The sequence below is a fragment of the Aphelocoma coerulescens genome, chromosome 5 (assembly GCF_041296385.1).
Source record: "Aphelocoma coerulescens isolate FSJ_1873_10779 chromosome 5, UR_Acoe_1.0, whole genome shotgun sequence".
NCBI lineage: Eukaryota > Metazoa > Chordata > Aves > Passeriformes > Corvidae > Aphelocoma > Aphelocoma coerulescens.
In genome coordinates, this window is record NC_091019.1 from 15,006,225 (window position 1) to 15,032,321 (window position 26,097).

The 26,097-nt window shown below is 42.4% G+C and overlaps 1 protein-coding gene across 2 annotated transcripts in view; it reads left to right on the forward strand.

Moving 5' to 3' along the window:
• SCUBE2 (signal peptide, CUB domain and EGF like domain containing 2) overlaps positions 1–26,097 on the forward strand; it is a 39,302-nt gene that overhangs the window by 5,449 nt on the left and 7,756 nt on the right. The window contains exons 4-17 of one of the 2 annotated variants that reach the window (XM_069016776.1): positions 925–1,059; positions 6,472–6,597; positions 6,980–7,096; positions 7,967–8,056; positions 9,206–9,322; positions 10,329–10,451; positions 12,011–12,127; positions 14,480–14,602; positions 15,083–15,199; positions 15,788–15,874; positions 16,531–16,635; positions 17,546–17,701; positions 18,017–18,220; positions 25,532–25,699. In XM_069016776.1, the coding sequence (XP_068872877.1) occupies positions 925–1,059; positions 6,472–6,597; positions 6,980–7,096; positions 7,967–8,056; positions 9,206–9,322; positions 10,329–10,451; positions 12,011–12,127; positions 14,480–14,602; positions 15,083–15,199; positions 15,788–15,874; positions 16,531–16,635; positions 17,546–17,701; positions 18,017–18,220; positions 25,532–25,699 (1,785 nt within the window). The remainder of the gene's footprint in view (positions 1–924; positions 1,060–6,471; positions 6,598–6,979; positions 7,097–7,966; positions 8,057–9,205; positions 9,323–10,328; positions 10,452–12,010; positions 12,128–14,479; positions 14,603–15,082; positions 15,200–15,787; positions 15,875–16,530; positions 16,636–17,545; positions 17,702–18,016; positions 18,221–25,531; positions 25,700–26,097) is intronic. The other variant, XM_069016777.1, reaches the window with a different exon arrangement.

Below are 26,097 nucleotides of genomic sequence, written 5' to 3' on the forward strand. Positions count from 1 at the left end.
AATTAGGCTAGAAAAAGTATTTAGTGGTAGTGGTTACAAAAAAACCTGTGCTTATTAAGGGGTAAAATTCCAAAGAATTGGGAGATTGGGATGGGCATCTTGTTGTTCAGAGGCTTATCTAAAGTTTTTCTACTCTTTGGTTCTCTTGGTTTTCTTGCATGCAGAGCCTTTCTGTGTTCTCTGGTGTTGCTGAGGCTCTGAATATTGCAAAACCAAGGTTAAAACTGCTTCCAGAACTTCTGCTCTTGTGCTTGACCGCAGTCAGGCAACACAGCAGCAGCCTTGATGATGAGTGATGATGTCCTAGACTTGAGGGAGGAGGATGATAAATCAAACCAAGCACCAGAACAGATGTGGTGTGTGAATTCTAGCTAGGGTGAAAGGAAGAAGCAGGGGATAGGTTTTTAGCTGAATTTGGGGTATGTAATTTTCTTGTTCCTCATTTGCTTCAGGATGTGGAGCTTTCTGGAAAAACGCCTTTTATAGCTTGGATGGGTTTGGATCCAAAGGGTCTTGTCCCATTGAGCCAGACAGACCCAGGTGTGATAGCTCTGCTGGATGTACCAGAGCTGTGGATTGCCAGTGCCAGATCCAGCTGCACTGAGGGGCACGGAATGTTCCCGTGGGTGCTGGGGGGCCTGGTCTGTCTCTGCCAAGGCTGCTCCACCTTAGCTGTAACCATCAACTCTGGTTATTTGGGCTGGCCAGCATTTCTTGGGAGCCCTGTGGCTGCTTGGGCAGACTGCAAACAGGGGAAGAGCAGCAGCAGAAATGCACTTTCCCAAGGGTGACAGCGCAACTGCAACCACGGGGTAGCCCGGGGTGTCTCAGCTGCCTGGGTGGTTCCAGCCTGAGCCGATGTCTGTCTGTACCGTGGGTTGGTGTGAGCACAAAGCTGATCTCTCTCTCCCCTCTCTCTTTCAGACACAGACGAGTGCATGTTCAACAACGGTGGCTGCCAGCACATTTGTGTCAACACCGTGGGGAGCTACGAGTGCCGCTGCAAGGAAGGGTTCTTCCTCAGCGATAACCAGCATACCTGCATCCACCGCTCTGAAGGTACCGCCCCTGCCCCCGGGCAGCGACCAGCAGCTCCTGACAGAGGCAACAGCTCTAAACCATCGTCACAAGTATTTCTAGGTTGAAGTTTTCAAAGCTGTGAAGGGTCTTGAAGTCCTCACTGCTTTCAAAAGGAGCAGTGTGTCAGAATCTTCTAAGTGGCTTTAACGACGCTACATCCCTTCCTCCTCTTTGATCCCACCTGTGTGTCTGCGGTGTTGTGCTTGTTAAAGGCTGTACTCCCAGAGTCCTTGATGCTCTGTTGTGCAGCAAAGCTGTGTCCTAATCCAGGGAATGGCAACAAATGGAAAGACAGGAAGTTCTGACCATTTTCACTGGCTTTAGTTATAGGGCAATACCTGAACTACCTTCAGATACATTTTAGATTCCCTGTACAGTGTTTAGGTTTCAGCTAAGAGATTTATTGTTTGTCAGCCCCAAAGGTATTCAAACCTAGTGCTTTGTTTTGAGTGAAACCTTTGTGAAGCGACCTTTGAGAGATCAGAGCCTTGGATATCTAATTAGACATCAGATTGAACGAAATTATTTTGGATGCCCTTAGGAAATACTTTCAAGTGGTTGCTCAGATCAGGGAGTTGTCCATTGAACTGTACAGTAAAAATCTTAGTAAGAAGTATTTAAAGCTGCAAAGCTTTCTTTAATCTATGTTGGCATAACTGGAAGAGGAATCTGAGCATGAATAAACAAATCTCACTTTAAAAATCCCCACAGTGAAGAGATCAACATTTAGAGACACATATGGCCATCCACAGATGAGGGTGCTGAGGTGGCTGTCATCTGACAGAGCTGAGTTGATGTTTTGTTTGGATTCAGAATTTGTGTTCTCAGCTCCTCTGGCCCTGGGCTTGGTCTGACGGGGGCCGGGTGGTTTCTCAGGCCATGGCTCTGGTTGTCACTGCAGGGGCTGAGCCAGGAGTGGGGGCAGGCAGCAGTAGTGGGACAAGGTATGTGGCTAGCAGGGATGTGAGTTTGTGTGCCTCCATGGAGGAGGTCTCTAAGGACAGAAATTGGTTTCTTGAACTCCTTGTCTTGTCTGATGCCAAGGGAGGAAAAACTTCCAACTCTTCACACTTGCTGCTACTTGAGTACCTTCTACCCTCCTGAACTGACAGCAGCAGTATGCCCTGTCATTAATATTTGTTCCCTAAATTGTACCTTTGGAATTCTACCTCTCTTCTTAAAGATGCTTTTAATTTCTCTTAGCTTTTTTTTCCCAAATAGGCCTTTTGTTCATAATACCAAATATCTACTAAACTTAGGCCATTTTCTTTAAAAAGGAAAACAAAGAGGGAAAAAAAGATGTGGTTTGTTTTTTTTTTTTTTTCACAATACTATCAAATAAAGTACATCTTTATCAAAACCCGTCTTAAGAAAAAACCCCAACATGCTGTTTTGCCTGATACATTTTTTTCTTCTTAGTAAAACACTGAAGTGTTTGTTTTGCTTTCTTTAAAAGCCATTTTTTTCACATTTTCATGCTGTGACTGTTTCCCTCCCACCCCCCCTTCATTACTATAAAGTACTGCTCGGGATTCCCCACCTTTTTTTTTGACTCTTTTTTTTTTTCCCTTGGGTGGGCATGTCTGTTGTAAACCAAATCTCACTGCTTTATCTCTCCCCTCACTTTGTTCTCTGCTTTTCTGCTCATTTCTGGGACTTCTGTTCTCTGCCTTGTGTATGCATTGCTCAGTGTTCGTACTTTATTGGTTCTGTTTTGAGACCTCACAGCACAGATCAAAGTAGCTTTTGTCTCCTACTGCCTAGACCATCTACTCAGTCGTGCTTCTTCTCTGTAAAATGAGGGAATATTTCCTTCCCTGTCTCCCAGCCCAGCTAAGATTCTTCATACATTAATACCTGACAGACCTTCCTTGTGGTCTGCTATATTGGCCCTTAAATACACAGAAGTAGAGTGAACTGGAGCTTAAACCACAGGAACTGAAAGTGTCCTGGGAAGTTGTGTGCAATCCTATTTTTCTTCCTAGTTTGCCTGCTGAAATGAATTGCTCTTCATCTGTGTGGGAGAATGAATTACCTTGGGAGGCTGTTTACCCAGGAAAGGCTGTTTCATGGCAGGGCAGCCATGCATGTGCACCTCGTTTCTGGGTTCAACTTGCCCCATATTGGAGAATACAAAAATTTGAAGGAAAACAGGGGTTTTTTTGTGAGTAAATAGGTAGTACATCTTTGTGGCTGCTATTGCTCTAGATGGCAAATCTTGCTGCTCTCCCTTGTGGTATTTCACAGTCATAGCTCTCTGCTTGTTGGGCTGAATTGATGAGAATGAATGGGATCTGTAGGATGAAAGCCACGTTTCAAATTGCTGTGTAGATGCGCACACAGGGCACCAGCTCACTGTCACTCTGGGAGCCTTGGCTGTGGAGAACAGGGATAACTAGAGAGCTTTTGGGGAAAAGTTGCCTTAACATGAGAATGTAGCAAGCATGATGAAAGACTCAAGCATTCCTGGGATGTCCTGTTCTGCTGGCTGTGCTGATGCTCCTCACCATTTTTCTATTAGAGGATGCCTCTGAGAACCTCTGGTAACTCTTTATATCATTGCATCCTCTCCCTCTGTCCTACAGAGTGCCTGCTTGAACATGCCCTAAATGGAGCCTTAATGCTCTTACTGACACCTTCTGTGCAAAAAAATACAAAGATTAAAACACAGATCATACATGTTAGAGATTAATTTAGCATGACCTGATAGGGAAATACCATGCTGGCTTTTTTTGCCTGTGTTTCACCAGTGACAGGAGTGCTCAGATTTCAGGCTTGCTGGGTAACTTCAAGAAGGTCCAGTCATCAGAAAGGACTCATCTGGCTTGGGATCTGCTCAGCCAGGCAGGCACTGGATTCACCTCTTTTGGCTGAAAGTGGCAATCCAGAGTCATCCATCCCAATATATTTGTGAGACAGTGGGAGAGGGTCTCCTGCAAGAGAAATGGTGGGTCTGGGAAGTATGTGATGGGATTTGACCAAAATTTGTTTGGGGTTTGGTTCTGGACCACAGTCTGCCACTGCAACAGCACTGGAACAATGTGACCTGGGAGACTTTGTGTCCGCCAAGGAGTTTGCAGCTGCACAGCTTTTATGGCTTTACAGACGTGTTTTTAATACAACCTTATGAAATGGGGCTTGGAGAGGTTTATGACCTTTGGAAACAAGCAGCAACCCCATAGTAAATGCTGGAATGTGTGGATGTGGGTATCTTCTATGAAACTGTCTTTTGGGTAGCTAGATTTTGGTGGGTTTGGTGGAGTACCTTGTTACACAATGGATACTTTATTATTAAAATGCATCCTGGTCTGGAAAGTGCGGCTTTAGCTTTCTGTGGAGACCTGATTGAATTCTGCTCACTCAGAACGGAGCAATCCCAAATGGAGCATACAAACCATTTGTTTGGTGTCAGTGAACTTTACCAAAGTACCTGCTTGAACAGTTTCCCCTTTGGTAGCTCAATAGAGACAAAAGAATGACTTTGTTAACAGAAGCTAAGCTGCTAATTCCCTTAATGCTCTCTAACCCCTCCAAGCTAACAGACCAAACCATACTGCATGCTTAAGACCAGAACTTTCACAAAAACACCAGTGCTAATGAGGCTAATTTGTGGCCTCATAGGTTGTCTCCTTCCTTGACTGACACAATAATGGGTGACAGCTTTCCTGTGGGCTCCTTGGGCTGTGTCTGTGCACTGCAGGTTTTGAAGCCTCATTGTCTTGTTGGACTTCTGGAGAGTCCTCACTGTGGGAAAGGAATCAAAAAGCCAATAGAGCAGAATAATCTGGGCTCTGCAAAGTCCATTCTTTTGTTGCCTAAAGCTGTCTTAATAGAGAAAGGGTCCTGTAGCTGGTGCTTCAGGGGGCAAGAATAGCGGTGTGGAACAAGGACCTAATTGAAGTGGAGTGGAATAATGGTGACCTCTGCCTCACAATGCAGTGGGTTTGTTTCACTTAGTAATAAGGCTGCCAAAAAGGCTGTGTAAGTTAAAAAAATATATAGGGTGTGGAATTGATCACACAATCCCTTTCCAGCAGCATCGTCACCCTTCCTGTTCTGCTTCTGATTGTGTATCTGCTCAGCTCCAGCAAAGTTTGCTGGGGTGGTGTGGGATGAGCCCTTGCAGCCAAAGTGTGCTCCACTTGGTCTTCACAAATGAAATGTTCTCACTGAGAGAGAGAACATTTTGGTATAACTTGTCCTTTTAAAGCCAGATGTGCCAAGGCAGAGAATTTGATGGTAAAGTTATGCTCTCTGTATACCCCAGGAGAGCATTCAGATGTCTTCTCTTTCCTGGTTTTGTAGCACTGTAGAGGACTTCATCAAAAATCTGTGGTATTCTGTTAAAGAAAACCTGTTTGGTCTAATGATCCCTTTGGGTAACTCAGCCAGCTGCTGTGTGTTTTTGTGTTGTGTGTGTACAGACTGTACCACCTTCTTGCCAATGGCAAAGCCACTGATTGCACTGAACCACGGGGCAAGGTGGAAGAAGTTTTTACAATTATTTTAGGAGCTATTCCTCCCCATTCAATTGACTTTATCTTTTTGCAAAGGCCAGACAAGACACTCTGGCAGTCACTGAGTGCTGTGCATGAACTAGCAGAGATAAAAATGGCAGAATGTTTTAGGAGGTGTAGCAAAAGAAATAGAGTCACTAGTGTCACACTGGTTCTTCATTTGGTTAAAGCAGGCACTGGCACTAAATTCTGTCTTGCTGGGAAGATGTCTAGAAATACAGAATATGGTAATAATACCCAGTGATGTTATCTTGGGTGGTATTTACTGAAATCAGGAAAAAATTGAAAACAAAATGGTTAACAAAAAGAGAACTGATATACAGCATGTGTGCAATCTGCATGTTGGCCTGGTGTCTACTTGGTCACTGCTGAGATAGGTTATGACTCTGGGAATCTGCTTTGTAAGCCAGTAATTGAAACTGGGATGACCCTTTTGACTGCTGTTCTAAACATTCCTGTGTCTGCTGGCTGCTCTTTTAAGCAGAGAAATAAGAACTTCACTTTGGACTTGGATCTTGCCAGGACATTTCCACTTTTATAAAAGAAATGAGGAGGTTTTATGAACACTGGTATAAAGTGGGAGCATTGGATGAGAATGCAGGTGCTGCACAAACCTGTGGATGTTGCTCTTTGACCTTGCAGTCAAAGAACATGGGTACAGAAAAGATCACAGAAGGAGAAACCTTGGGGCCATTGACTTTGCAGGACTGGACTTGCTGCCTTTCCTCTCTGTAAGCTGACACTTCTTGTCCCAACCCTGCGGAGCCTTCCCAGAGTAGCAGGCTGGAGTTTGTGTGTGTATTGAACTGACTTTGTTGCCTGCACACAGAGGTGCTGAGGGTGCTGATGCTCTTGCACCTTTCCTGTTTTGCAGAAGGCATGAGCTGCATGAACAAAGATCATGGCTGTGCCCACATCTGCAGAGAAACGCCCAAAGGAGGAGTTGCCTGTGAATGCCGACCAGGATTTGAGCTGTCCAAGAACCAGAGGAGCTGCATTTGTAGGCAACATTCTGCATATGCTTATGGTTTCCCAAAGTGAACAAATGGTGTTCTGTTTGCAGTGAAATGGGATTTGGTATGTTTTAGCTAACGAGGGATGATACGCCTGAACGGTGTGCATTTGAATTAAACCAGAATTGATGTCTTTTCTGGACACTGTCACACAGGTCAATTAACTGCTGTAGTGTCTGTAGTTTGGGAGTTGTGCCATCATTCATAATGATGGGAAGTTCAGCTCTGCACTGTTTCAGTCTCACAGAGTCCTTCAGGACAGGGGCACATTAGGAAGGTGTGCTGGATGCTCAGCTGGCGATGGAATTGCGCACCGTCCTTCAAAAGTGCTGGAAGTACTTGTGAGAGTGACATGTGTTTTCTTCCCAGTGACGTGTAACCACGGGAACGGGGGCTGCCAGCACACGTGTGATGATGCTGATAATGGGCCTGTTTGTGGGTGTCACCCCAAGTACGTCATGCACGTGGATGGGAAAACCTGCCTGGGTCAGTATGTGGTGGAGGGAAGTAGTTTTCTGTCGATGGCCAACTCGAGGATGGTGTGGTGGTGCTGTGTGTGCATGATTAATGCCCCTCATAAGAGCATGGCTAGAAAATGTCAAGGAATTCAAAATTAGGGAACCTGATAGTGTGTGAGTGAGTTGGTTGGCAATTTATGCTTCCCTATATAAGTAGCTAGCTAATACTATTGCAACCTGTAATTATCACTGGTACCCCCTGAAACACGAGGCCTGTCACTAACCAAAGAAGGTTTCCTTCCCTCTAGGGTATTTTAGGTTCAGTTTCTTCAGTAGCATGAGTCAGAGAGTGTAACCAAGGAGTACATCTGTTAAAACTGGGACTCTGAAATCAATTAATGTATAATTTTGGCAAGGCAGTTATCCAGTAAAGAAAGTACTTAAGATTTATAAACTCTTCCAGTCTCTGGAAGAGTTTGTTGTCTGTTGATTGAAATCAAATGCTCAGGCATAACTGACTGGTCGTTGCAATTAACCCACGATAGATGATGACAGTGAGCTCCTCACAGAACAGTTCATGACAGTTCAATTAGTTCTTTCATCTTGTTGCTGTTTACTACATCTGTAGCACATCTTTTGTTTTGTTAAGAGTACTGAAGCAAACATGACTTGTAAGGAAGCCGCAAAAGCAGAGTATTCTCATGGTTTTGACTGAAGGGTCTTCATGATTTTTATTTCTGCTTGCTCTTTAAAAATTATTTATTTCTGCCTGGCCAGTTCCGACTGTCTCTGATTCAGTGTGTGATGAAGCTGTTTGAGTGTGTGTGTGTGTTGGATGTCAGATGAGGATTCTGGTCAGGGCACCTTTACTCACTTGCTTTTTTCATGTTCCTTACAGAGAGGGAAGAGGCTGCTGTTGACATTTCTGAGGGAAACACTACAGCAGCAGCTGATGTGGACAAGAGAGTGAAGCGACGGTTGCTTATGGGTAAAAGTGCTGATCCAAAATAATTCTGCTGCTTGTTGAAACTATTTAGATCAAAGAATTGGTGTGGGGCTTTCTTGTTTTTTTTTTTTGTTTTTTTTTTTTTTTTTTTTTTGTTGTAACCTTCAGCTCTGGGCTGAATTTTGCCTGAGATTATCCACTCCCTCTTAAGGATATAATATTATTCCATAATGTTCAGACATCTAAACGTATAGCCTTGTTTTCAAAAAGAATGACAGGAAGAAAGAAGATGCACTCTGTCTTCCCTTGGAGGTTGAACACAGCGTGCCAATACTGCATGTGAGATGAGAGACTGGGAGGGAATAAACCAGTAGAGCTCTCAAAACTTGACAATAAGTAGCATATGCTTGATGCTGCAGAAAACGAGGATAGAGCCAGAAAGAAGACTTCAAAAAGCAGACATAAAAAAATGTTCTTTGCAGCTCTCTCACTCAATATAGTCTATGTAAAATTACATTTGTCCAGCCAGTGAAAAGGTTGTTAGACTGACTGAGGTGATTAGACTGATGACAAGAGGATGAATGCCAAAGAATGAGTTATTTCTGGTTGGTTGGCTGTGAAGAATTGTGTTTTAGGAGTGTTCACTAGAAAGATTTGGTGAGATTTAGACACAGTTTGCATAGGGGGCAGTGAGAGGAACAAACTTTGGTTGAAATGGCACCTGGGTTACCAGGCTGAGGGGATGCTCAGTGAGAGTGTTATCCACCATGACTGGAAGCACAGGTAGTGTGGGAAGGTGAGCTGGGAGGGATTTAAGGAAACTGGTTTAGTAGTGCTGAGTGAAACCAGGTGTTCCATTGGTGGGAAGTGTCAGAGGATCAGCCGGGATTGAGTGTGGGCATAAGGAAACAGACTGACAGTAAGAGATTCATCATCAAGGAGCAGGGATTTGTGTTTAGGACACAAATAGAATACCCAGAAGACAGTATTTTGGTTCGTAGAGTTTCCACAAAAAACCTGGAAGTAGCTGAGGCAGGGATTTTGCCAACACATGCATTTAGCAGTTGCTTGTGTGTTCTAAGCTAAATGTTTGAATAGCAGTGTGCTTGGGACTGTGTCTTGTATCCCACGATGTTTCTTGGTACCATTATAATTTCCCTGAGCAAACCTGAGCTTCGTCTCGTTGTCCAGAAACGTGTGCAGTGAACAACGGCGGCTGCGATCGCACCTGTAAGGACACATCCACCGGCGTCCACTGCAGCTGTCCCGTGGGATTCACGCTCCAGTTTGATGGCAAGACATGCAAAGGTGGGTTTTATACTCCTGGACACGTGTACCAACAACTGTAAGGTGTTACCAAGTCCTGTAAGGTATTAATCTCCTAAGAAAGGCAGCCCAGTGTCCAGAGGAAAGCTGGGGTGTGCAATCTGACCGAAGGAAGGACTGCACCGGGGGTAGAGGGTGTGGTTTCCTCCACATCGAGTGTATCATGTGCAGAGATTCTCTTCTGCTCTGCCCTCCTTCTCTCCACTTCCACCTCTTGTGCCTCATTTTTTGGAGGTGAGGTTTGGGAGAACTAGAACAGCTCTGTGGTCAAGCAGAGGCCAGCAGGTGTGTGGGTGCTTACGGGTCTCCAGTCCAGTAGCCTGCTGTACTACCCACAGCCAGCTGGGCACTAGAGCAGTTGGTAAGTAAATCTCAGTGTGTAAACAGGGATGTGTTTTATAAATATGCACTGGGCCAAGCACCTCTAATGAGGGCACTGGCAAGGACCAAAGGCATGGTTGGGTTGTATATCATATTGCTTTTCCAGTAATTAGATGTTAAGGCTGTTCTGCTAAGCAAAAATGATGAAAATGCCAGGCCTGAGTCAATTGATATTAGATAAAGGCCTCATTCTACTATCGCTGTGGAAAAGATGGGGTAGCTCAGGAAGTCTCTGTCTGAGATTTCTGCAGGGCTTACGAAGAGGAAATGGAGAGAATGTTTAAAACACTAAAACCTCTTAGAGAGCCTTGGAGTCAAAGTGTTTCCAAACAGAACTTAGGGAATGGTCTTTTATGAATGCATTACCCAAATGCAACTGACAGCAATATATTAAATGAGAGCAAATAACACTGTCCTGGGGCTGAATGGGCTGGATCATTCTTAAGAGTTGGATCTGATCTTCCTTACAATTTGTGGTTGTCTCACTAGATTTTGTTTCTGGGCTCCTCTAACCGACTGGACGTGACTCTTTTCTGCATCTGGCACTGGAAGTAGGTTGATTGCTGAAGCTCTGTTTATTTGCTGAAGGCTTTTTTTTCTGTTACAGATATTGATGAATGCCAGTCCAATAATGGAGGCTGTGATCATTTCTGTAAAAACACTGTTGGCAGTTTTGATTGCAGCTGCAGAAAAGGATTTAAATTATTAACAGATGAGAAGTCCTGTCAAGGTATGTGCACTAGAGAGACAATGGTACAACAAAAGTAGGACAAATCAGCGTGGCTTGGACATCTACTACAATGATGAAGTGATAATGGACTCCAGAATAATTTCCATTCCTCAGTTTGGATTTTTTTCTTCTGAAACAGCTGTTGAGTTAATACAGTTGGCTTGATGCTATTGTAGGACATATGTTCAATGGCACAGTGAGATATTATCTGGAAGGGACAGAGACAGCATCATCTTAAAAAGCTCTCTACGAGGTTAATGCTTCCTCCCGCCTTAATGATCTTAAAATAATGTACAGGGAAAATTAGGCAATGTCTCTCTCTCCATCTTACTGACTGATTCACCATTACAGTGAAACTATTTTTTCTTAATAGGATATTTAGTTGCCATGAGCTCATTATTAAGGAAAAAGATATAACATGATCTATGAAATTACAGGTCTGTAGACAGACTGGAATCTCTGTTCTCTAAAACATCTTGGAGCATTTGCTCTTAAGGATGACATGGATTTCTCCTGTGAGACCTACAAAGCATATTTGCTTTGCTGTATAGTGGTTTGTATGTATAGATTTAGCAATCTTGTTTAAGCTGCTTAAATGCACAAAAAATGTGAAGATCAAAATGGTCTGTGGTTGTGGAAAAGCAACAGGATGAAAAAATGTCAATTCAGTCAGCCAAATGGGGAATTATGCCGTTTCCTAGGCAACCAGCTGACATTAAAGGTGAATTTCAGAAAACAGAACTGACCAAGAGAAAATAATTTTCACCTAGGGTTTTGGTGCATTCTTATCCTTTATAAATAGACAAAGAAGGACAACTATTTACATGGGAAAAAAGTTGCTATATAAACATCCGATTTTCAAGATAGCTTGGTTTGTTTTTTTTTAATTAAAACTGTTTATGGATGTATTTTAAAGATGTGCATCTCCCTTTTGTCCCTGCCACTTCTGTTACTTTCCCTAGGCTGTTTCAAAAGTGATATCATGATGCCTGCCAAAACCCGAGGAAAAAGATTGATGAAAAATCTTAATGAAGTTGATGTGAACTTTTTTTATATCTTGCAACATTCTTACCTGGCATGCAAAATGTACTAGCACAGCAATTTTAGGTACTTTCAATGGTATAATGAATGTTCATTCTCAGAGAACACAGGATTCTCAGCAGGCTTAAATCAGGCACTGTAAATTCATAAAGAGCTTCATTCAGGGAGAAAAAACAAAGGCAATGCTTTCCTTTGTAGACTTCTTTTCTATGTAGAATAATCGTAATGAAATAAGAGTTTTGTCAGCAGTTTTGTTCTCCCATAGAAGAGAAATAATTTGTTTTAAACAGAATTGTAAAAATGTAGCATCAGTTTTTGCACTTGCCAAGAAAAAGCTTGTTTGGCAAACCAAGCGTTCTTCTAAAAACTGTCATTTTGTTATGTTACATTATGTGCTTTGAAAGAATCTGCTTAATTCACATAAATCTGCACATCTCTGCAGTTGTTGAACTCTGTTGGCTCCTCAGGGCTCCCTGGCCAGCCTGAGAGGTTCTGATGCATCCCTTTAAACCTTGCAGACATTGACGAATGCTCCTTCGAGCGGGCGTGCGACCACACGTGCATCAATCACCCCGGCACCTTCGAGTGCACTTGTAACAAAGGCTATGCCCTGTATGGCTTCACACACTGTGGAGGTGAGTTACAGACACACACAGGCCCTGGCACAGAGGGCTGTTTCCACAGGTCTGCTTAGTGTCCCTGCAAGACACAAACTGAGGCAGATGCAGGAGGCCTATGGAGTAAATTTTGCTCCTTGCTGTGATAATGAGACACAGCAGAAGTAGAAACTGATCCTGCTTATTTCTGTCTTTGCTCAAGTGATTTTGCCTTTACACCGTGCATGCAAAAAGGACCTGTAACTATTAGGACAAACTGATGGGTTTTGTACTTGGCTCTGAAATCTAGAATTCAATACAATTTTCACATGGAGAAGAGTCATTGACTTTAATGAAAGTCAGTGGAGTAGGACTTGAAGAACAGGAAGCTCTGAGTGACTCTGAAAATTACAGTTCTGCAGGTTGCTGTTGTGCACATGTCAGATCCTCATGTGATGTAGGTTGGAATTTAGCTGGTGTAGTGTAGCCTGGCCAAGATTAATACTCTTAAATTTTTTATGTCTTTCCTACAAGAACGGTTCAAGGAAAGAGAAAGTTGTTCGTAGAACCTTGACATGTGAAAAATTCCCAGAATTAACATGAGGAAACATGAAAAACTGGGACACTAAATTGAATCAAACTTGTTTCTTATAAGCTCTAGGCAAGACCTTACTGACTCCAAAGTTTACTTAATTCTAAGTAAGACCTTTTTATTTCTGAGGCAGAATGAGCACAGTTGGAGATGACAATTCAGAAATCTCTGTGTGCCTGTCCATTCTACCCTCTGCCTCTAGAAATTCTGCAAATAAGGTTACAGGGCTGCAACATCACTGTGTTTTATCCTGACGAAAAGGGGAACTTACCTGGATAAGGAATAACACTGTCACGTGCTCTACTTAGTAAAAGAAGAGTTCTGGTTAATTCCTCTGCATTAATTCAATTTCTTTTGACTACCAGTAAGGAAAAGGAACTGTAATTTTGCTGTTGGCTGTTAATTGGCCTTTTCTTGTCATACCCCTGTGCAGAAGATGTTAATCCCCATACCACAGTAAGTCCCTCATTGACTGGCAATCACAGGCTGGTCAGAGGTGGTAGGGTACTGGGAATACACCTTCTGACCTCTATGGAAGAAGTCAGTAAGTGCTGGGGATAAGAGATTGCTCCTAACAAAAAGTCAATGAAAACCAAAGATTTGGACTGATTTTGTGGTATCTTAGGCAGCAGTACCAGTTTAAGGTGTTGCCTTCTTTCTCCATTATTCCTCTGCTCATTCCTACCCCTGCTGTCTCAGTTCTGTTAAGAGGATATTTTCCCCCCAAATCAGACTGGTTTTGTAATGTGTTTTGCAGTGTTTTCTAACAAAATGTTACTTAGAGGGTATCTAGTTTGGGGACAGCAGTGACAAGAACTTACTGCCACTGAGATATGTGTATGTGGAAGTAGGTACCCTCAGATGCACAAACTTTATGGGACTTTGAAGAGGTTTCTTGATGGCAGCTTTCTGGGCTTATGTACAATTGCCCTAAAGCTATGGGAGAGAAGTGAAGCCCTCCTCAGCGTGGATCCGAGCAGAAAAGACAGAGACCTTTTCATTTACCTTTGTTGAAATTCATGAGATTCCTATTGACCCATTTCTCCAGGCAGTCAAGGTCCCCCTGAATAATGTCACAACCATCTGGTGTATCAGCCACTCCTCCCAGTTTTGTGTCATCTGTGAACTTGCTGCGGGTGAACTCTTGTCCCACCGTCCAGGTTTAATGAAGAGGATAAATAGTATTGGCCCCAGTGTTGACCCCTGGGATACAGCACTGCTGAATGGTATATTCTGCATCAGCATTTAAGTTTGCACTAGAGGCAGCATGTGTCGTGTTGTGTTGTCAGTGATTTCTCCTCCTGTTGGCATTTATTGGGCGGGACAAGGCCCCAGAACTGGATAATTGGCCAAGAGAGACAAGGGGGATACAATGGTGGTGTTTGCCCACAGAGCCAAAGTGTTCCACAGCAGTTGTCCCTATCAGAGCCCTTTGGAGGGCTGGTCAGTATGAATCCTGCCCATGTTCTGTCTTTATTTCAAATTGGAAATATTAATTACCCAGACACAGTTGCAATACAGATTTGACTTGATCTGCTTTTCTTAGAGTTAATTCATTATTGTATTGCTGATGCTGGATATTGTTTAATTATGAGCCACCAGTATTTGGTGTATTTTGACATTTATCAAAGGATTTCCATGAAGACAAGCTATTTCAAGCTGGGTGTCCAGGTAGCATTCCTGCAGACTTTTCAAAACCCGACTGAACAGTATTTGTGTCCACATTCACCTAACAGAGTTAGAGTGCAGAACTTTGGGAAGAGGAACTTTTTAAAAGTATTTTTACCTTTCCTCTGTAGATATTAATGAATGTAGCATCAACAATGGTGGTTGCCAGCAGCTGTGTGTGAACACTCTGGGAGACTATGAATGCCTGTGTCACTCTAACTACAAGCTGCACTGGAACAAAAAGGACTGTGTTGGTAAGGTGTCTAGTAAATACATTTCTACTCCTGATGTGTCTAACGGGCCATATGGTTACAGTCAAATTTGATGGTCTGTCCAGTTAAGTGGTGTGAGTCATTGTTCCCAGTATTCTGCTTTAATTTTTAGCAAGGCATGATGGTAGTGATGTTGAAACTCATAAAAAAAACAGAAAACCAACCCCAAAAACAGGAGATACTTTGAGGGATTTTGATGCTTTCTTTCCTGTGCTTTTATCTAGCTCATTCTTCTATTTCCTTTTGTTCCTCTGCATGAGAAGGTTTTGCTCATGACAAAGGAAATTACTTCTGTGGTGTGACCTTCCAGAGATTTTATTTTGCTTTAATTTTCTGTCTAAACAGCGTATCAATTGCATGGGTGCTCTCAGGTACCGGCTATAAAAGCAGCTGCACGCTGATTTATCAGTAGGGTGAAGGAAGATGTTTTAATTCTGTGAGTGTTTGTTTTATCTTATTTAGAGACAAAAGGTGCCTTGTCTGATAATGTGTCACCCAAGGTATTGCTGCACTGCATTAAGAGTGGTGGGAGTGATAGATGCTTTTTGAGCTGCTCTCCGGATGTCCAGGTATTCTCTGGTAAGTCAAAGCTAACAAAACCGAGCATGTGATTCTGGACAGAGTGTAAGAGTGGCCAACCTCCTAACTCTCATGGAAGCCCCTAGAAGTAGTCAATAAACAGATCTTTCCTCTTTCACTGCAGATAATAAAGGGTTGTATCCCTGACAGTGTCCAGGAAAGCCCCTCTTTCCTTGTCTTTTATAACCACTCTACCCTCAGATTCCCTTCTCACGACAAGTCTCTTTTTGAAGCTGGGGAGGACAGGGAAGAATTCTCTGTGCTCCCTGGGCCATTCCTTAATTGGCCCTGAGAGGCACTGGTGAATGGGGCAAAGGCATTCCAGCCCTGCGTGGGGTCTGAGATTTTGCCCACAGAGCCCCTCCATCCCACAGGACACGACGTGCGTACTCAGCCGGTGCCCATGGGACAGATGCTGTTTCTCTTCCTGAATCCTTTAAATGGCTTAGGAAGAGACAAGTTCTAATGTGGAGTATTTCATGAACAGCACTGTATGATGATACCAATCAATTTAAAATGTGTTTCATGCTACATGAGTCCTCAGTGTGTGCACTGTGCCTGTGTCTTTACTGTCTGTCTGTCTGTTAGGAACACAGGATGCCTACACCCTCACCTGTGGCAGGTCTTCTCAGCTTAAGAAAAAACAGCAAAATGCAAATGCTTCCATCTGGCTGGGTAATCACCACATTTACTGTTACATACTTTGATTTATTTTCATTGATAATTGTGAAACAAAGGTATTTCTGTTGACCTTCTACTTTCCTTCTTCATTATAATCTGTCTCTTCTTTTCTTCCTCATGATTGTAGTTCATGATTGCCGCAGAGAATTCCCCTTATGTGGCTTCATCAGCATCATTCAAACTGAGACTTAAAAATAAAGAAAAACATCAGTAGTGAAATAAACAGCTAGACTCCTTTTAGTCATCCAGACCTGGACAGTATTGACCACATACAGTGTGTTTAGGTTGAGCTGTTGGACAGTAAAATTTAGAAAGCATTTACAGCCATAGACATAAACTACTTTCTGAAATGATGTGGAGTATCTCCTTTGATTTCAGCTCACCTTTATTTGTTCCACCCAGTAGTAGATCTGGTCTTGATCTCCTTTCTCTCATTTTTTTTTTTCTAATAAAATGCACTACTCTTCATTCTAATTCCAGTTGTGAACCAGCTTCACAGCAAGAGGGTTCTGGCATCTCATTAGGTTTTCTGTGATGGTCACTTCATATCAGCACATTTTTTGTTGTCATCATTATGATGTGACATTAGGGTTATTTTAATTTCCTACTCCTTTTTTTAAAAAATAACGAGTCGTTGTTTCTTCCTGAAGATGCTTCAGCTATCAAGATAAGCGTAACCTTTAAATTAAATGAAGGAAAATGTAGTTTGAAAAAGACTGAGATGTTTCAAGAAGGTCTGGAGCAGATGATACCAGGTATGGATAAAAAAATGCAGGTAAGCAGGTTAGAGCCATAGCTCAGGGGTTAACTGCTTTTCAGATATGAAGTACGCCATAAGCAAAGCATAGAGGCTTTCTGTTCTTCACTGACTTCATGCATCATGCTCCTGCCTGGCCATGATTCTTGCAATGGTTATTTCAGATCCCAGGATCTCCTTGTGGCATCCTTACAGTCTTGTTAGGAAAGCCCTTATCCTTTTTTTTTTGTAACACTGCTAATAAATTCTCATTAAAATCAACCATTCTCTTTGTTCTTTGATTTCTTCCTTTTCTTCCTCTTTTTATCTTTGTGTTCTTTCCTTTCTCACCTGCTGCTTACTGTCTGATGCCTCACTGAAGAATCTCCTGACCTTTTATGCTGACTCTATTGTCTGAGGGTTATTCCTCTTTTCTCTTGTCTTCCTTTCACACTTCAGCAGCCCCAGATGGATGCAGTGAGGTCAGCTCTTCCATCTGTTCCAAAGCAGAAAGTATAGCCTGGGAATTTACAAAGTCAGCAGAAAATAAGGAGGAGTACTTTAAAAAAAAGAAAAAAATTGGGGGTAGGAGTAATTAAACAATATGATGGATCAGTGTGTCTGATTGTCCTTAGCAGAGTAACAGCGAGAAACTGCGCTGAACGCTCAGTGTCAAGATATGTAATCCAGAACCAGAGCTTATTCTGGGTGTTTCCTTTAACTAAACCTTATTTCCTCATTGAAACCATGGATATGGTCATGATTCTGTGCACCAGCAGAGAGACTGGCCAAACTATTTGTTTACTGGCACATGGAGGTGATTGTTTGCTCCTCCTTAAATCTTCATGATGACACCTGTGCTGAGCACCGGTGAACGTTCAACAACAGAGCTGGCCTAGCTTTTGCTTCCTTTGATTTTGTTCACACAGAGAGACAAAATTCAGTAATGGAGAGCTTCCACTATGTAAACCTAACGTGCAGCTCTGGCAAGAAAGCTCACGGAGCCCTCAGTAGACTGACAGCGACTAGAGAGATTTTTATCACTGCAGACTTTGAGCTTGAAACAAGCCGGAAGGAGGTGACAGGTTGGTTGGAAAATAATTCCAGGTGCGGTTTGAAGCTTCTTGCCGTTTGCTTCTTAATTTCTGTATTTTTCACTTCTGTCTGCATGCACAATGATGATAAAAAGTATCTCCTGTTTTGAAAATTAATGTTACTGCTTCAGAAAGAGTGAGGGATGGGGATAGCTTCAAAGAGCTGCCCTGTGTATTTGTCCTTACAGATTCCAGACTTGTTCCCAGACATCGCTTTCTCAGTGATTTGAGTTGGTTGGTGTTTTGAACTGGGTGGGATTTTGTGCATGGTCACTTACAGCAGCTTTCACCCCTGATGCTTTTCAGACACGTGTGACGTGCGCTGTGCCCGGAAGAAGACGGAAAAGAGGTTCCGTAAAACCATCCGAACCTTACGGAAGACGGTCAGCAGGGACCAGTTCCGCATCCGCGTCTCTGGCACAGACCATGAGGTGGCCAGGAAGGCTCTCAAGCCATCAGAGCCACAGCAGTCCTGTGGTGTGGGACAGGTGCATCCAGGGAACAGATGTGGTGAGTTAGGTGGGAATTGGGAATGAAGCATCTCGTGTGTTTCACTGCTTTGCTCAGGCCTGGCGAGCTCAGAGGTGGAAGTCCCGGGAATAACATCAAGCACTATGGCCTTGACATCACCAATGTTGCTTTTAAGACTACATTTAATATTCAGTGTAATGCTGTGTTCCTGAGCTTGTGCACATCTCACTTCTCCCTTGTCCCAAGGAAAGGCTGCTCAGAATTTTATACAGTCACATTCACTTCGCTGACTTAAGCTCAGAGTCCCCAAGAATCTTCACGACAGAGTTATAAATTCATGGAGAGCAGGGGGTTTATAGGCCAGCACTGAGAAAAGTCTTAATTATCATGGCACTGGAGGGCACCACCATAATGCAGTTCATAGTAAATGCTTCCAAAGCACAAAAGTTAAGGAGAGGGGTCAGATGTTACATCTTAACAGGGGCCTAACAACCATGACGGATAATTCAGGCTGCATGGGGTAGGCAGCGTGTAGGTGGATTGTGAATCAGCGAGCCCTTAAAATGCCTGTCACATTGAATTAGTATGTCTTCCAGCAGCAGCATTTGGCCTAAGAACAGATTTTCCAATCCAGTTTTGCTAACTCTAGAAAAACTTGGATTTGTAGAACAGAAAAATTGTTTAAAACATCTGTGAGAGCAAGCAGGGAATTACTTAGGAAATATCGGAAAAAGCTGTAAGATTTCTTTTTTTTTTCTTGGAACATTGCAATAAGTCTGAAAAACTTTGGAAAGTTCACCAAGATGAGTTTACAAGGATGTTTTCAATCTATTTTTTTGGATGCTAGAGGAAGGCTTTGAAAAAATGTCTCAGTCCAGTTGTACACAGCACGGTATGACTCTGAAGATGTTTGTGATTTCATCTGGAAAAAACAGCAATGAGTAAGCTAAAAATGTTGCAGGTGGAGAAGGCAATTTGAATTACAATTAGAAACTGGAACAGCGAAGAAACACAATTTTTTTTATGTAGCTGCAGAACCAGTTTAATGTCACAGCGCAAATGAAAAGCATACCTGGCATTTCTGTGCTAGTTCAAGAGAGGAAGGGGGCTTTTGAGGGAAAGCCTGCCTGGAAAACTCTCTGGTGTGGTTATCATAAACAACCTGTCCATGGTTAAAACAGAGCCACTGAGCATATGAAGACAAAGGTTTTGAAGAACAATTTGTAGAAGTCAGGCCTCTTCTGTTGCTGAATTAGTGCCACAGTTTATTCTGGACATCCTGACAGGTGCTGCTGTGAGCAGTGGAATGACCCTGTGTGTCTCATGCCTTATGGTTTGATTTGCTCATGCCCAACAAGGTGCAATCAGTAAATGAACCTTCCTTTCTTCAGCTGAGTTATTCAGACCATATCCTTGTGCAGATTTGCTGTGATCAAACAGGCGGTGGAACTTGCACCACAGTCTTTCACTTACAGGGGTGTTAAGAAGGTCTCTCTCCTTGTACTTGTTCCCTGCTTATTTACATTAAATGCACAGAAAATCAGTATCTTTGAAAGCTCTCTGCATCACTTGTCAGGCTGCTGGGAGCTGGGCAGACAGCTCACAAGCTGCTGAGAGGACATAAAAGTACACACAGAGGCAGCGTTGTTACGTACGGCTCATTTCCTTGGAAAAAGCTGATTGTCCCAGGGTGAATGGTTAAGGTAAGACGGGGGGGCTGGTGCTGCTGCTTGGACTGCCAGTCAGATGGAGCTAAGAAATAGACTGGGGAGAAGAGAATGGAGTGGGAACAGTGTGAAGAAAGGCAAGAAGCTAGCTCAGGGATGTGTGGGAGAGGGTGTTTTGGGTTTTTTCCTTTGTTTTGATCCGATTGTTTTGCAGAGCTGCTTGGGAAATTCTGGACAGGATTGGGGCTCAGCTTACCTAGACATGCTAGTGGTTCTGGGGAGAAAGTGACTCCACAGCAAGAGATACTGCTCAGCAGATGGATTCAGTGCAGGTGGTGGAAGTGGTCTCTGGACAGCAAAGGGACTTTGCTCAGTCTGGCCAGAGGAGTAGGAAGCAGTGAGGGAACAAAGTAAGTCAAAGGGACTTACAAGTTGTCTTTGATGCAGTTACTGAGTGAAATGCAGGTTTTAGTTTATTGTTTTCAGATACTTGGAATATGGCTAGGTTAGATACAGTTTTATTTATTCAGTGAGTCTTGTGCTGGTCCTTTTCCTGTGGTAGAATTCTCCTGGCAAGCGCTGTCTGAAATGTTATTTATGTTTGAGCAGTGTCAGAGGGAAAGCCCAGTTCCTGCTCTGACAGCTTTTCTGCTGGGTAACTGGTCTGCAGTTGCAGCAGCAAGCTAAATTTCATTTGGTTTCACACTTCTGGTGAGGTAGTTCTATCCCTGACTTTCCTGTCTTAACTCCTACTGTCTTGAGTGGGGCACAGCACAGAAGAAAAGCTTTAGAAAGGCACCAGGAACAAATTAGATGTGGTTTCCAGGGTATTTTATGATTCTTAATATGCTGGATGATTGCACGTGTGTGTCTGCAGTTCTTTAAAGAGCTATTGGTGGTAAAAGGGAATTCACTACTGATTCCATGGGATAGTGTAGTTTATTTAAAGTTTGCTGTTTCATGTACAGTTCTGTTTGGGATTTCCTGGTGCTTTAGAGGATCAAGTGTTGCATTTTTCTGCCTTGTTATGTGTGAGCTGTGTATCAATGATAAGCTCATTCAGCACTGGCTCATGTTGGTTAATTCCATGAAATCCTGTGTATGGCTTCCAAGGAGCAACCAGTGATAGGTCCTTAATAATGGATATCGTATGAAATGCATATAGCAAAAAGGGAACTTTCATCAACCTTCCCAGAGAACTGGATTCTCTTAACAGAAGTATGATCTTCCTGTATTGAAGTAACAAACAAACATTAAGGTAACAAACATACATTTTGGAATGTCAGTGTGTCAAGGCTGCATATGAACCCTCTGAGGATGCTGGAAATGCTACGTGCTTCCTTGAGAGGAGATTTGTCTTGAGGAGAATGCAGTTTCACTCACTAGTCTGGCTACAAGTGTTCCTTCTCCAGTATGAGCTTGAATTCAGAGAGATTTAACAGCCAAATACCAACCATTTAAATACTACCAATTCCTTTTCAGAAACTGATTTACCAGAAACCTCCATATTGAAATAAAATAAGTTCAAGCAACAAGCAATTTAGCTGCTTTTCCATTGCTTAAAACTGTCATACCTTGATCACATCCCATGGAATCAAAAGTACACCTTGCCTGTTCCATTTGATATTTTTTTTTGGTGTTGGACACACCAATACTTTCAGAGGAGGAAGGAGGCAATGAGAATTACCATTTCCTGAAATGGATACAAAAAAAGCACATGACAGCATTTCTTTTCTCCACAGTAGTTGCAAGTGGATTCACCCAAAGAGCTGTAACTTCAGAGAACAGCAGGCATGAGCAGCACAGGCACTGCTTGGATGTAAATGATGAGCAGCTTCATCTTGTGTGGGAGGTGTCAGCGCATTTTGTTGCTCAGCATTCACCAGTTTTGTCTCCTTAGCTGAGAGAGTGCAAATACCATGTAAACATGTCATCCAAAATGAGTAACCACATCTCAAAAGTTTGTATGTGGTATGATACAGGCATTAGAAAAGTATGAGGAGATCTAAAAGGAAAAGCAAAGAGCTGCCTGCCCTTGCAGTTGTTATAATTAATAGTTGTCTTACACAATGGTTGTTGTTTTTCTTTTTTTACAGTTTTATGAAAATCCAAGAAGAAGAAATGAATTATCAAATGGGGGAAAAGGCTGCTATTTCTCCTGCTAACCTGCTAGCCCTGGCAATCATAGATTCAAGATAAATCCTTAGAATGCGTAACCATCTCATGTGACCTAAATGTGTGACCCGCTAAGACACAATAACTTAAAGGATGCCGCTTCAGAATCAATTTGCATCACTTGTTGGTGATTTTCCTTATAAAGTCAAGGCATCATTCTTAAGAAAATGGTGAATTGGTGGATCATGACCTCCTTTATGAGGTTCATCTTCTCAGCCCCTGAGATACTACAGCGTTTGTCTATAGGAGCAAATGCTCAAAGGCTAATGTGTTGAAAAGATGGGAAGAGCCTTTAAATGTCTTTGTAACTGTTAATCCTGGTTCCCTGTGGGCCCCTCTCTTCCCCCCCACCCCCCTTTTCTTCTTCTTTTTGCATCAGAAAAGCTTTCACTTTTTTTTTTCCCTTTAAAACATCTGCATGAGACTCAAGACCAGGTTTTTAATGGGTATTGAAGATAAACAAAGGCAGTGGCTGCAGAAATGAAGTCTACTAGAGGCAATTGGTTCTTTTGTTCATTTGGAGAAAAACAATCAAGTTTCTGAAAAAAAGAGCAAAGCCAGCCCATGGAATTGTGATTTAATGTCATTATTTGCAAATCTTCATATCTGGTTTTGACTGGGTATTTCCCACACGTCAGGAGGGAGCATACAGTTTCTAGTTTTGCAAAAATGAAGCTCATAAACTTCTGTATTTGTTTTATTTAAACAAATATCTGGAAAAGTTGAACTTCTTAGAGGTGTTTCTTGTGGATTTTTGGTTTTTATTAATTTTGTTGGGCTTTTTTTTAAGAGAAGGTTCATCCTAATTTTATGCACAGTCCTATGGAGTTCTGTGGGATGATTTCTGTGTTGGCATAACGTCCCTATTATTAATGTTACTGTAATTGAATCCAACACTGTTTGTTATGCTAAATTGGTCCCCTGTGAATGCTGTGAGCTTCTAAACAAGTTTTCCTCATTACCCCAGCTCTGTGCTCCAGTGGGGCTGGATGAGAAGCCTGTGTTTGAAACACTTCTAAGTGGACGATGAGGAGGAGCTGGGAGCAACTTACAGGGAATGTGTTTGTGGATTGAATTATCTGGGCACTTGTACCACTCTGAAAATCTTGGTTTGATCTAGTCACATGAAGAAACTGATATATTCGTGAGCTTGAGGCATTAAAACTTGGACATGGCATGGAGTAATTCTAATATTTGCATTGAATATTGAATACTTCTTAGACTGTAAATGGCAAGATCTGTATGTGGGTGTGCTGATCTTGTACTCTTTTCTCAAATGCACATAGGATCAATCAAAGCCTGAAGTGCTTGGTGTGTCTCAGAAGTCAGAGCTTTTTTCAGCTGGTTTTGAACACCATGTTACGGTGGTGCAGTGGTGGTAGCTAGTCAGCCTTTTTTCTTTCTGTTGTTGCCACCTCTTAGGAAAATCAAAAGGAAATACTTGACTCAAATGGTTCAGATTTAATGGAAAAGTTTTCCTCTGGCCCAGATTTAGGATCTCAGTGATATTTGAGGAAGTTTTTATAAGTTTACTTTCTCAATTCAAATTTTCAAATATTAGGCACTTTGTTAAATAATCTGAGAAGATTTAGATTAACTCAAGTTGTATTCCACAGGGAGCTCCACAATTTTCACAGCATGTGGTTTCAAGGCAAGTAAGATGCAGATGGCAAAGCTGTCAAGAGAGATCTGATGGGATAAGTTCTCACATCAACATTTCCACATAAGTTGTGGGTTTGATTCCTGCCTGGGGCAGGTTTCCTTTGAGCTCTGATAGATGTCCTGCTGTTCTGCTGGACTTTGAGCAAGTTTAGGAAAACTGAAGTACAGTTTTAAGATCGAATTTGTATGGTCAGTGTTTCTGTTCAAAACACAGAACAGAGACACCCCTTCTCCCAAATGTAAAAAAAACCAAAAGCCCAAACCACCCCAAACTTGACATGTGATTAAAATGGATGGAAAAAGGAAGGCTAAGGGGAGAGAGCAGAGAGCAGCTATTTTCTAGCAAGGCCACTCAGAGCATTGACTTCCCATAGAGCCATGGAGTATTATGAGGGAAGGAGATTTACTCAGGTCTTTCCACTTCTCCTAGGGTTCTAAAGTCAGTAGCCACTTCTCAGAATCACCTTTCCTAACCCTGAATTGTCTTTCCTTGTCGTGGAATTGTAAATAGTGCTCTTTCCTTACCTTATTAGGAATGCTGCAATGAAAGCCTGAATTCATTCATGTTTGTGGAAGTGCACAAAGTGTACAGAGATGAGTGTTCTGTAGGAATGTTTATAAAATGGAGAAAGGCTTGAAAAGTGTGGGAGCAAATGAATGTGTGTCCTTATGAGGGCAGAAGTGATGTGTGGTGGAAAAAGTTAGAACCAGGAGCTAAGACTTCCTCACAAGCTTTCATTGATAAGCTACAGAGCATGGCTTAACCTGCTGCATTTTATTTTTAAGCTAAGGAGGAGCACTCACCTATTCCTCTCGGTGTATCAGCCATAAACAAAACTCTTCATCATTGATCATGACCGGTAGTTAATGCCCTGCTTGTTGTTAGTTACATATCCTGAAATGAAGCCAAGGCCAATTTAACTTCCTAACAAAACAGCTATTCACTGAGTGATTTATTGGAGCTATAAACTAAAACTAACAGTTTATTATCGTAACAGGTCTTAAAAGGACAGAAATTTTCAGCACAGCTGAACAACTGCAACAGTGTTTTGTGCCTTTCCAGAGCAGGGTAATTATTAAATACCGGCACTGAAGCCAGTTCTTTTGTGAAAAGTTTGAAAACCAGAACTTTTCAAAGATACTCATGAATATTGCTGGGCTTGCTAGATAATATTGAGGTGTGTGTTTAAGTAAAATGAGTCAGATTGAGTTAGTGCTGTCTATGCACCATACAGAACACAGCAGTCCAGTGCACAGGTAATCATTATCCAAGATCCGGCATCAGAGGAATGGCCAGAATATTTCTGCTTTAAAAGCCTTTGAGGCATAATGTTTAGTTTACTGAATTTGCACAATTACTTTTTGCACTTGAGGTTTTCACACAATCCAGTAATGCTAATGGTTATGAAATATGAATCTTCAATAATATTAAGATTAAAGCACTCAAATCTGGAGGTACATTTTTGGCATTTTAGGTTCACTACTGAATTATTTCATTTGGGAGGAGTTCAAGAGCTCTCTAGCTAGAAGGAGGAGATAATCATTACATAATTGCACTGTACAGATGAGCAGAGAGCACTGGACAGGCTGAGGGTCCAGTGTGGCCTTGCAATGAAGTGTGAAATCCATTCCAGCCCCCAGAAGAGCTCACTAGCACCGAAGGTTATCAGTGTCTGTTTTACAGTGCACATGGGAGGTATTAAGCTCTAGCTGTTGCCAGCATTCAGTTCTGGACCCCTGGTTGCAGCTGCTCCAGTAAAGGAGAGCAGTTTCACCATGGGGTTTCAGGTCCTGCACAGGCTCACTAGCACACCTTCATCTATAATGTGTGTTCTTCCTCCTCTAGATCAGTGCTCCCCAGGGGAATATTCTCCTGATGGCTTCAAGCCCTGTCTGCCATGTCCCCTTGGAACATACCAGCCTGAAGCTGGGAGAGTATCCTGCTTTCCCTGTGGAGGAGGTCTAACAACAAGGCATAGCGGGGCATCCTTGTTTCAGGACTGTGAGACCAAAGGTAAGGCCAAGATGTACCTGATGAACTGCGTTAATCTGAGGCAAAAATAAGTGCTGCTGCTCAAGTGGGGCATTCAGAGAAGGTTCTTTCTCCTTCTGAGGGACAGTCCTTCCAGGAGTCTCATAGCTGGTTGGCCTGGCCTGGCTGCAAGGAAATTCAGTAAAGCCTCAATTCTTTCTAAGACTGATTACCAAAAGCATGGGTAAAAGGAAATTACTTAATAGAAATCACTAGAGGACAAAGTCTTAACAGAAAATCTACTGCTGCAGTGCAGAAATAAGGGATAGAAATAAGGTCCTGATGCAAACATTTGGTAGTGGTTTGGATTAAGGGTTCTCTCTAGTTTCAGTTAAGATATGTTTACTATTGAGAATTGCAGCATATTATAAGAATTTTGC